Source organism: Berghia stephanieae, chromosome 10 (assembly GCF_034508935.2).
Source record: "Berghia stephanieae isolate SIO BIC M18660-M18661 chromosome 10, UCSD_Bste_1.3, whole genome shotgun sequence".
Lineage (NCBI taxonomy): Eukaryota > Metazoa > Mollusca > Gastropoda > Nudibranchia > Aeolidiidae > Berghia > Berghia stephanieae.
In genome coordinates this window covers 19,290,691-19,303,325 of record NC_088369.1, presented here as the reverse complement: position 1 = coordinate 19,303,325, position 12,635 = coordinate 19,290,691, and the positions used below count along the sequence as shown (strand labels likewise).

At 40.7% G+C, this 12,635-nt stretch overlaps 1 protein-coding gene across 2 annotated transcripts in view; it reads right to left on the bottom strand.

Moving 5' to 3' along the window:
* Positions 1-12,635, bottom strand: part of LOC144980769 (uncharacterized) — a 304,724-nt gene that overhangs the window by 75,386 nt on the left and 216,703 nt on the right. Inside the window, exon 3 of one of the 2 annotated variants that reach the window (XM_078928549.1) lies at positions 296-362. The exons of the other annotated variant lie outside the window; for it this stretch is intronic. Coding sequence (XP_078784675.1) covers positions 296-357 — 62 coding nt within the window. The 5' untranslated portion in view covers positions 358-362. The remainder of the gene's footprint in view (positions 1-295; positions 363-12,635) is intronic. 2 annotated transcript variants of the gene reach the window in all.

Here is a 12,635-nt window from a genome sequence, read left to right as displayed (position 1 = left end):
TCCCTGGCCAACAGCAACATTTAGCATTTATTAGGACGGGACATGACGCCTGATAGGCGATGTTATAATTATTTTTGGACAGAGACAACGCTGTTAACGACCAGGTACCCATTTTACACCTGAGTGCGGTGAGAAAATAATGTGAGTAAAGAGTCTTTTCCAATGACTCAATAACTATGCGCCGAGCGAGCGAGCGAGGCTCGACCCCCAGGACTTCCCGATCCGAAAGCGAGTGTCATACAACAAGACCACATAGATGCACGTGCTAGACATGACTACATTGAATGTAACTCACCATTGTGTGTTGAGGACTAGCAAAAGCCAGAGGAGGTGGGAGCAGGAGGATCGTGTGGCCATCGTATCTGGAAAAAAAGACAGAAGGGAAAAATATAAACAGAGTGGACCAATGGCCATGATCTATATTAACTTTAGTTTCTGGTCAGCCACTCCCAGAGTTGCTGGGTCCGTCTGCTGGACGGTGATTTGACCTTTGACTCAGACCTTCCCAGGATTTTGTGCTTGTGTCCGGATGAGACTTATAGGTGATCTCAAACTAAGTACATTGGTGGTATGCTCTTGCATTCTCATCTGATTACATCTGATCCCTATTTGTTCCTAGTTCCCCTTTTGTCTTACTTTTTCTTGGCTGCTTTAATTGTAATTCCAGAAATTTTTGCTATCCCATTTTCTTCCTTTTTACTGGCGCTGATATAACCTAAATGTGTTGCAAGCGCCGTAAAACCCTTAAAAACAAAACAATAAAAACATATATTAACTTTCCATGTCCTCAAGGTCATTGGTCACATTGCAAAATATGAAAAGTGTTCACAGATTTTGAACTATCTAACATTACGATTGGTCATTTTGCTCAGCTTGACACATGGGTATGTTTATAACTTTTATATATAGTATGCGCTTGGCTAAGAAGCTCATAACATTGCCATTAACCTGACTATAAACGTTCATGGATACACACAGTTTTGTGTGTTGGTCCGTTATACTTCCGGATGGCAATGTTGTGAGCTTCTTAGCCAAGCACATACTATCTATAAACAGAGTGGGCCAATGAGCATGATCTATATTAACTTTCCATGTGCTCAAGGTCATTGGTCACATTGCAAAATGTGCTCAAAGTGATCTACATAGTGAAAAGTGTTCACAGATTTTGAACTATCTAACATTACGATTGGTCATTTTGCTCAGCTTGACACATGGGTATGTTAATAACTTTTATAAACAGCGTGTACTTTCCGCCAGATCAAACGGATCCAGTTACCCATTCACTGCTGGGTGGATAGGGGGAGGCAGAAAAAACATTATCGACTGCACCCGGGATCGATCTCGGTCCCTTTGATTGTGAAGCGAGTACTATATCAACTGAGCTATCGTATATCTAATATATTTTATAATATGAACTATTGAATCTTGAATCTAGAATGCTGTCAGTTTAAAGCATTGGTAAGCATTTGTTTCACAATGGTATCACACTGTCAAGAGTCGATGGGACACATAACATTGTGTATGAACATGTTTAGGAGGTCCAGATACCTCAGTTGGTAGAGCACTCGCTTCGCACGTAAAGGTACCTAGATCGATCGCGGGTGCAGTCAAATTTATTTTTTCTGACTCCCGATCCCCGTCTATTCAGCATTGATTGGGTAGCAGCTGGGTCTGTTAGATCCGACGGAAAGTACTTTGCGAATGACTAGCGTCCTATTCAATGGGGTAGCAGGCAATAGACAGGTAGTAGATAACCACGCCTCTCGGACAATCGTCATAATGTAAACAATGACAGTGATTGGTAGACACAGCAAACAAAACATGTTTTACTATCGATGGTATGTGTTTAAGTAAAATACCCACTGTTCTACCGCTTAATAATTAGAAACAACACAGAAAATTATGTGTAAACCTAAACGTTTATAATATGATCGAGAAAATCGTGTGATAACTAATCCCCCATTTGGCGGTATGAAAACAATAACAATGATCAGAGAGGGGTCGATTCCATTCACGTTACTGTTTATAAACAACCAAATATGTTTGTCCGATCACGTGTGAGGGTGTGTCACAAATTTCATGTTTTGATTGGTCAAAAATCTACTGGTTAATTGCTTTCTTCTGTCCGTTTCACGGTATAGATACTGGGATAAACTCCGGCTCCACGGGCCGAATGGCTCTGGACGACTACCGTTTTCATGAGTTTGTTTGTTTGTTTGTTTGTTTTTATGTATGTGAGTGTGTGTGTGTGTGTGTGTGTGTATGTGAGTCTTGTGAGTGTGTGTGTGTGAGAGAGAGAGTCTGTGTGTGTATGTGAGTGTGTCTGTGTGTGTGTGTGAGTGTGTGTGAGTGTGTATGTGTGTGTGAGTGTGTGTGTATGTGAGTGTATGTGAGTGTGTGTGTGTGTGTGAGTGTGTGTGTGTGTCTAAACGTGCAATGAGCGTGAGTGCTCCATCACTGCTGGGATTAACGCCTTTTAAAACGTGCAGCACAACGACAGCCATTATCTCAGGCTGGTCACGTCATCGTTCTGGAGGAGGCGAGAGTGACGGAACGCCTTAGAAAGACTTAGCCAGGATCCAGGAATTGTCACCAGCGTTCTCAAAACATGTGTGGGTCGGGGTGTGTGTGTGGGGGGGGTTCGCGATAGCTCAGGGTGGTAGAGCCGTAGCCATCGTAAAGTTATAGATAGTATGCGCTTGGCTCAGAAGCTCCAAACATTGCCATCCGGAAGTATAAAGGACCAACACACAAAACTGTGTGTATCCATGAACGTTTATAGTCGGGTTAATACAGTTTAGTGAGCATTACTCATAAACGCGGATGGCAAAAAACATCAACAAAGACCTGAGTGACGTCATCTTCGAACTATCTATAGCCTCACCCAAAAACTGGCATTTTGACGTCATTATTTAGATTTTTGCACCGTCTAGTGAGTTGTCGTTAGTCGAGCTCATGGAAACAAGTGGTCTCATTGGTTGAACTATTGAATACAACTCACGATTTGTTTTCTTTTGTGGCCAAAGACTTGTCTTTTGACGTCATTTTTTGGTCAGTGCCAGGCTATAAGTTAACGATGGCTACTGGGGTTTGATTCATGGAGCGGGACTATGGTAGTCTCAGACTATAGCAAAGTCTGAGACTTTGTAGTCTAAGACTTTGGGAAGTCCGAGACTACGGAAAGTAAGCTATTCGTGGAGTCAGACTTCGTCCCTGACTTTCAAGTCTCTGACTACCCTTGCGAAGTCTCAGACGTCAGAGGTCAATCTTTTTGTAACTGGGGATTCCTCGGAAACGTATCACAAAACGTCATAGAAATGTGTTATTTTCCAGCTGCGCATGCGTCATACGAAGTGGCACAGAAATCATATCTATTTCTTCTTCGTGTTTGTTTTGATCGTTTTGTTGTTGTTGTTGTTGGTTTTTTTTTTTTTTTTTGGTTTTTTTTGCCCCACAAATAAAAATGGTGTGAGACAAGTTTAGGGGTGTAAAAATTGTTTGAGAATGTGTGTGTGTGTGCGTGTGTGTGTGTGTGTGTGTGTGTGTGTGTAATGTTTTTAGTAAATATAAATAACGATGGCACGTAAATGATTCTTATCCACGGTGTAGAATTGTTCTAAGTAGAGAGCGGTGGGCGCTGCCTGAAGCATGGGGTCCCGAAAATACTAACGAAAGAGTGATGATGAAGAGGAATCGGTGGAAACAATACAGACAATGGGCGTTTCGGGTACAAACCCTTCGTCGGCACAACAATAAACAAATAAACGTTGAAAACAAATAAGATGAAATGCAGTATAAATTTCATCGTCTGTACTCAACGATGGTTGGAGTGCGAACGAATCGTTAGCGTGGTGTGATAGAAATGATAAGGCCAGTGAGAGACGTGAAATTTCTAGAAAATAATGGACGATAAAAGACATAAAAGAAATGTAATAGTAGTCGTAGTAGTAGTAGTAGTAGTAGTAGTAGTAGTAGTAGTAGTAGTAGTAGTAGTAGTAGTAGTAGTAGTAGTAGTAGTTGTAGTAGTAGTAGTAGTAGTTGATGTTGTTGTTGTTGTAGAAGTTGTAGTAGTAGCAGCAGCAGTAGTAGTAGTAGTAGTAGTAGTAGTAGTAGTAGTAGTAGTAGTAGTAGTAGTAGTAGTAGTAGTAATGGTAGTAGTTGTAATAGTAGTATTAGTATTAGTAGTAGTAGTAGTAGTAGTAGTAGTAGTAGTAGTAGTAGTAGTAGTAGTAGTAGTAGTAGTAGTAGTAGTAGTGGTAGTTGTAGTAGTAGTAGGAGGAGTAATGATAATAGTGAAAGTAGCAGCAGCAGCAGTAGTAGTAGTAGTAGTAGTAGTAGTAGTAGTAGTAGTAGTAGTAGTAGAAGTAGTAGTAGTAGTAGTAGTAGTAGTAGTAGTAGTACTAGTAGTAGTAGTAGTAGTAGTAGTAGTAGTAGTAGTAGTAGTAGTAGTAGTAGTAGTAGTAGAAGTAGTAGTAGTGGTAGAAGTAGTAGTAGTTGTTGTTGTTGTTGTTGTTTTTGTAGAAGTTGTAGTAGTAGTAGCAGCAGTAGTAGTAGTAGTTGTAGTAGTAGAAGTAGTAGTAGTGGTAGTAGTAGTTGTAGTAGTAGTAGGAGTAATGATAATAGTGAAAGTAGCAGCAGCAGCAGTAGTAGTAGTAGTAGTAATAGTAGTAGTAGTAGTAGTAGTAGTAGTAGTAGTAGTAGTAGTAGTAGTAGTAGTAGTAGTAGTAGTAGTAGTCGTAGTAGTAGGTGGAGGAGGAGGAGGAGGAGGAGGGAGTTACTATGAAACTGTGTGTTGGGGGGGGGGGGGGAGGAGGAGTCCCTGCAGAGTGTTTTGAATGGGCAAGATGAGGAGTGTATGTTCGATTGTCGAATCTTCGAGAAAAGTAAAGAAAATGAAATAAACAAAACAAATAAATAAATAAATAAATAAATAAATAAATAAATAAATAAATAAATAAATAAATAAATATAAAATCAAAAACTGTCTGGTAGTCTTGTTCTAATCGCTGTACAATTACTTCCCCCAGCGTATAGCACATATTATGATTTTGAAATTTAGTCCCAGACTACGGTATTTACGCCTGCTAAATCGCGGGTGTAAATTTCACCCGTTTAGTCTCTCGTTTAGTCTAAGACTTCGCGTAGTCCGGCTTCATGAATATCTTACAACGCCTTTTAGTCTGAGACAACGGATTTAGTCTAGGACTATCGTCGTAGTCCCGCTCCGTGAATCAGACCCCTGTAGAGCACTCCCTTCACATGCAATGATACCTGGTTCATTCCCGAACAAAGTCCAGATTTTAATACATAACTCGCCTGTTACTTAACATTTATTGTTGTTTAAATGTGGCGGAAACTCCCTTTGTGATAGACTGGCGTTGTATAGGTAGGGTAGTAAGCAATTGCTATTGTCTGTTTAACTCGAAAGAATGCAGCTTTTATGGACGTTTTATATAGATAGTATGCGCTTGGCTTAAAGCTCATAACATTGCCATCCGGAAGTATAACGGACCAACACACAATACTGTGTGTATCCATGAACGTTTATAGTCTGGTTAATACAGTTCAGTGAGCATTACTCATAAACGCAGATGGCAAAAAACAACAAAGGCTTGAGTGACGTCATCTTCGAACTATCTATAAGTTAATGATGGCTACGGCCTATGTGTATGTGTGTGTGTATGTGTGTGTGCCTATGTATGTGTGTACGGATGTGTGTATGTGTGTTTTTGTAAAGTTACAGATATTTTGGGTTAATCTCCTTTAGCTCGAGAGTTTCCTCGAGTTGTCAAAGACTGGTTGTGGGTGGCAGGCAGTGAGTGAACGCTCTAGGTAGATCTCACCACATTGTTAACAATGTCGGTCAGGGTCCTAGTGACCACGATTGTTGTGTTGTCATTGGAATAAACAGGTAGATAACCATACCTATCCTTTCTTTAAAAAATATAGCCTTGTGGAGAACATTGTGCTTATTTGAGTCAATAAAAAAATTGATACGGCGCACAACTCTACTGAAAGATTTGAAAAATAGAAATGTATTTTTTACAGATAGAGAAACAGATAACTTGATTTCCTTTTATAATTTAAAGTCAGTTTGAAAGTTCGTTAAGTCAAACAGATATCATAAAAAATTTACCGAAGACACTAACACACTCATGGCCACACCCTCAACTCCATCTGTCCAGTAGAGTCCTTACTTCCGTTGTGTTGATTTAGCGGTGATCAGTGTTGTTATGTAGTAGTAGTGTGTTCTCATTGCGTGTATGTTTATGTGTGTGTGTGTGTGTGTGTGTGTGTGTGTGGTGTATCTTTGTGTGTGTATGTGTGTTTTGGAATGTGGTTGCGTGGAAGAAAAAAAAAAAAGGGGGGGGGGGGCGGGGGTGTGTGTCCATCAAGTAGAAAAATTCCTGAGCAAGGGGAGGGGGGGTGTTTGCTAGGAACTGTCAGATTGGCATTTTTCAGCAAATCGTGGCATTCATCGTGATATAATTCACTTGATCACATAACGGTATTTGTAATATTACTGCTGATATTACTGTCGTTTTTATGCAATCAATGTGATAATTATTGCCGTGGGAAATATTTAGTTAAACGTTTCGGCAAAATGTCAATTGGTTCTGTCTAGCTTCTAGCCCGAACAAACCAAAAGAAGACAGATTCGGGGACATGATATTTTTCGCGTCCGCTTCAGATTTTTATTTGACCTCACATAAGTTAAGTAAAGGGGAGACATTCCGAAAGCTCCTACATCCCCAGTATTCATTCAATTTGTATTTTCACCGTTGATCTTTTGTCAGGCGTTTATTTATTCAATTTGTCATCATATAAAATCGTTTTAACAACAAACCTTGATAGATTTGTGAAAGTTTAAAATTTCCTAATTTGACCATTGTTTTGATTTTCGGCCGCCATTTTAATTTGTGAAGTATTGAAGGTAGTGCAAAGCACTCCCAAGTAAAGCGTGGTAAAGACTTGCGACTTATTGTTATTGATATCTACTTACTGATAAACTAAAATTATGCCGAATAAAGCATGGCACCGACGACAAGCACATCGATTAAAATGTGCATCTAATCGTAATCAAGCTAATCAAGAAAATGATTCTTGCAATATCGAATGAAAATAGTTCTTTCCCCGCGAAATTGCGGGCTTTTTACTAGTATATATATATATATATATATATATATATATATATATATATATATATATATATATATAAACATCCATGTACAAATATTACTTGAGAAATATTTGTATCTACAATCAAAATTCTTTGCCAACCTTTGAAAATGGAATCAAATAATATAACACTACAGCTCAACTATTCAAGAAAGTTCCAGACGCGTCGATGCAAAGAAAATTCTAGACTCCCAGAATTCGAACCGATTGTTTTGAAGACAAATGATAAACATGTCAGGAAAGATCCCACAGCTCAGCGAAGCATCAAATTCGAACGTTCAAATGTTTTACTTTATAAATTATTCTACCCGTATAAAAACCGTTTTATCGGGCTGGTTGATGGGGGGGGGGGGTTTCTGCTTCCTGTTAATGACAACTCTCCGGAAATTGAAGAAAAAATGTAGAATTTGAAAACTGATTCGTAGGAACAACAAAACAGACTTAATCTAGAAATTAAATATTTTTCAAAATTTTAGTTTTTTTAAAAAACAATGAGGGCAGCGTGGTTCAGCGGTTCAGTCTTTGCTTCGTACCCGAAAGGTACCGAGTTCGATTACCTGCCGCTGCGCTATGTGGCCTTGAGCAAGTCACCTCGCCCTAGCTCAATTTCGCGGTGTTGCACTGTGGCTGATGCCTAGGTTATTCTAGTCTCCCCTTGGAATATTGATCGACTAAAATTACCATTATCTTGTGAACAACTCTCTAAGCTTGTGTTTCAGGGAACACCTCAATAAGAAGAAGAAGAAGAAGAAGAAGAAGAAGAAGAAGAAGAAGAAGAAGAAGAAGAAGAAGAAGAAGAAGAAGAAGAAGAAAGAAGAAGAAAGAAGAAGAAGAGAGAAGAAGAAGAAGAAGAGGAAGAAGAAGAAGAAGAAGAAGAAGAAGAAGAAGAAGAAGAAGAAGAGGAAGAGGAAGAGGAAGAAGAAGAAGAAGAAGAGGAAGAGGAAGAAGAAGAAGAAGAAGAAGAGGAAGGAGAAGAAGAAGAAGAAGAAGAAGAGGAAGGAGAAGAAGAAGAAGAAGAGGAAGGAGAAGAAGAAGAAGAAGAAGAAGAAGAAGAAGAAGAAGAAGAAGAAGAAATCATTTGTATAGAGCACAAATTCCATTAATTCATGCTCTAAGGCGTTTAACAATAAAACACGAATTCACACCGGGAAAATAAGATTGAAAAAACTACAGCACTGAACGGGTAGTTTGAAGAACATTGAACTAAATTAGGTCAAGGCTATTTTAAACAGTTCAGTCTTTAAATTGGACTTGAAAGAGTTAAAAGTTGGAGAGTTTCTGGTTGGGAGGGGGGGGAGGGGGGAGTGCTTGGTTTGAGAGTGTTTGACAAGTGGCGGTTACAGTGAATGACATAATCAGTCGGATGGTGAAAAGGTTTGAACTGAGATATTGGCAAGTTTAGTTAGAAAGTCAATTTTTATCAGAAATGAGTTCTTATCATATACGTGATAATCAACCCTTTTTGTACATCTTCGGGAAATATCAAAGCTTAATTTCACTTCTAAATATTTTTTACAGCTAGTCATGTTGAAAAAGTATGAAATTTGAGAAAAGTTGTTGGATACCTTTCCCATACATCTGACCATAACTTCATGAAAAGTCACCCGATTTACTTCAAATAAAGATCAAAATGCTCTGGGGAGCATATTCTTTCAGAAAATTTTAAAAATGCAAATCCAAAATTGTCACCTTCCGACTGATTACGTCATGCACTGACAATGGAGTCGGTCGATATTTGAAAGACGACTTAACCCTTTCCATACCAACTACAGGAAAATCGTCCTAATTTGTTACGCCGATACAACGAACATTTTATCGTATTGTGCGGCTATGTGGTCTAGTGGTATGACATTCGCTTTCGGATCGGAAGGTCCTGGGTTCGAGCCTCGCTACTCGGCGCATAGTTGAGTCCTTGGAAAAGGCTCTTTACTCACATGCTCTCACCATACTCGGGTGCCAAATGAGTACCTGGCCGTTACAGCGTTGTCGTTGTCCGAAAAATTGTAATAATATCGCCTAACAGGCGTCATGTCCCGTACTACATGTTAAATGTTGCTGTTGATTAGAGAGCAAAGTTTTGTACATCACACAATTTGTTGAAAAATGTTTGTTTTGTAAAGCTTGTTATAAAATAGTCCCTCGGAGCCATTGGACCCGTGAAGCCGGAGCTTATCCCGGTATCTGTAACGTAAAACAGACAATAACAATTGCTTGCCATCCTTTGGATAGGACGCTAGTCTATCGCAAAGTACTTTCCGCCAGTTCTAACAGACTCAGCTACCCATTCACTGCTGGGTGGACTGGGGAGAGGGCTCGGAAAAAATCTTTGACTGCACCCAGGATCGATCTTGGTTCCTTTCCGTGTGAGGTGAGTGCTCTACCAACTGAGCTATCGGGACCCCCTTGTTATGCGACACAAAAATTATGTATAAGTAGCTACTTATGTCCGGTCAATTTAAGTGTTAAATGAATAAAAATAATATAAAATAAAATTTCGTTTATTCATCCCATAGGGGAAATTTGTCTCTAGAGCCTATTCCAATTGAAGACTGGAATAACCCAGGCGTCAGCCGCAGTGCAGCGCCGCAAATTTGAGCTAAGTCGAGGTGACCTGCTCAAGGCCACACAGCGCAGCGGCGGGTGATCGAACTCGGTACCTTTCGGGTAGGAAGCAAAGACTGTACCGCTGAGCCATGCTGCCCCCTTGACAAAAATCAAGTTTTCCCGAACTTGGTCCGTAAGGAGAGAGTGAAGAGAGAAAGAGGGGGGGGGGGGGGGTGTGAGAGTTGGCCAAAATGTTTTAAAATGTGCTTTTTCGGAGTACGCCAGAATAGGGAAGATAGGAAGATTTCAGTGGGATCAAAATTCATATAAATGTCAAAAATGAAAGGATATTCGATGAGGCTATCGGAATTTCTATACGTCAGTTCTGGTAGAAGTGCTGGTTGTTGTGGTGGGGGTGGTGGTTGTTATGGTTGTTGTGGTTTTTGTTGTTATGAAATCAGAGTTAAATGAATGATTAGATTAAGGGATGTTATTGTTGTAGGCGTCAAACGGGAAGCGTGCAAGAAATGAAGTGAGTAGGAAAGTGCCAGAGGACAATAGAGAATAAAAACTTCGCGGTGGCGATAGGGGCTCGAACACGCGACCTTACTGATACGACAACTCCGCCTGGCCGGGAAGATCGTGAATCTACCCGTATGAGCTATCCGTGGATACACTTGGGTTTAATGCTTTTTTTTTAAAAAAATATTTTGAGGTCATCTTAAGCCAATGAAAGAGGAATCGAGGCCGCCCCAAGGAGAGTTGGAGACGTACCGTAGAGAGGGACCTAAAACAGAGAGGTCTGTCTGTCCTTCGAGATGGCCACAAGAATAGCTACTGACAGGACCAGGTGGAGATCCCTTGCATCGCCTTAAGTGCCAGCAGGCCCGGAGAGGATAGAGTGAGTGAGCTAACCCTGTCCTTACCAACTATAGGAAAATTGTCACATTCGTTACGATACAACCAACATTTTACTAATTCAAATTTCTCTTGTACATCATAAAATTTAAAGAAAATAAACAGTGTGTTCTAGAGCATGTTTTGTTAAAGAAATTATACATTGCAACTCTCCGATGGATCATACGACCTTGTCGCGGTCGGAGGGCTTGCGTGTCTCGATGATCGTAAGTGAGAGGCCAGACCAAGAATGATCTACAACGGTCAGCATCGTCAACAAGGAAGGAAGAAGGGAGGAAATCAACCGTCGAGTTCAGCTTCCCCTAGTCCACACCCTTGGGTGTGGGTGTTGTCCACGACGTGGGGGAGGGGTGAAAAGGGACTGACTCTCTACAGGACATCCTCCCGGATTCCCAACTTAGACCATCTGACCACGGGTAGATGGAGCTCGTCATCGGGGGACCGACATCCATCTAAGAGAAGGACACTCTGAGCAAAAACCTGGACAGATGGAGTTCGTAAACGGGGGACCGCAATCCATCTAAGAGAAGGACACTCCGAACAAAAACCCGGACAGATCGAGTTCGTTAACAGGGGACCGCAATCGATCTAGGAGAAGGACACTCTGAAGCAAAACGCCACTGCCTTGTGGACAGACCTTGGATGGTCAAAGGCTAAGGAAGCAAATCCTGAAAAACAGCACGCCGAAGACAGAGCAGCGGGGCCGGAAGGCGCAAATATCTCAGGAAACTGGAAACTGCCACTGCATGCTTAAATCCCAATATGACACGTCACAATAATCAAATCCGATGTGGTGCGAAGCCCGTGGAATCCCGCCGGACGGGCCTAGTGCCGGGCCTCAATGGCCCACCCAAGCGATCTGGTGGTACCTTGACTTCATCTTGCGGAACCAGGGGAGGAGGATCAAGGTTACATGCGACTGGAACACCAAACACAATTAAAATCCTCCAATGGAATGCTGAGGGCGTTGCAAAGAAGAAAATAGCCCTTGAAAAGAGACTCAAAGAGCAGGACATCAAAATTGCCTGCATTCAAGAAACTCACCTCACGGACAACATGAGATTTGCCATCAGAGGGTACCAGGTAATAAGGCATGATAGAAAGGATCACAAAGGAGGCGTGATGACATTAGTAAAAAACGACTACCCCACCGCAGGCATAAAAATTGATACACAAGAGCAATCAGAAATACAGCAAATTAAAGTATGTATCGGAAAGAAAGAACTCCTGATTTTTAACTGCTATTGCCCACCAAACAAAGAGCTTCATTTAGACAAGATAAAAATCCAGGAAGAAAGATGTCTGGTACTAGGGGACTTTAACAGTCACTCTCAAAGCTGGGGATATGGAGATATGGACAAACGTGGTGAAACAGTAGAAAACTGGCAAATTGAAACAAAACTTCAACTATTGTATGATGATGAAGATGAGGACACATATTTCTCAAGAGCGTGGAAAACCACATCTACCCCAGATCTTACATTTGCCACAGATGATATAGCAAAGACGATAAATAGAACAGTACAGCCCCAACTGGGTAGTAGCGACCATAGGCCAATCATCACAAACCTCTATCATCAAAATGAAAACAAAACACAAACTATCCCAAGATGGAACTACAAAAGAGCAAAATGGGAAAGCTTTGAACAACTTACAGACAGCCACTGCAAAAACATAAACTGTAAAACCAAGAATGTCAACAAAAGTGCAAAAGAACTGACAAAGGCCATCCTAAAAGCAGCAAAAGAAAGTATCCCAAGGGGAGCAAGAAAAAATTATATACCACTCTGGACAGACGATCTTAATCAGTTAAGTAATGAAGTATCGGAAACAAGAGAAAAGGCTGAAGCAGACCCCTGTGATGACAATATTGCAGCATATAAAGAGGCAGAAGCTACCTTTAAAAAAGAAATGGCAACGACATCCAAAATGGCATGGAAAGAAAAAACGCATAGCCTTAACTTCGAAAAAGATGGAAATAAACTTTGGAAACT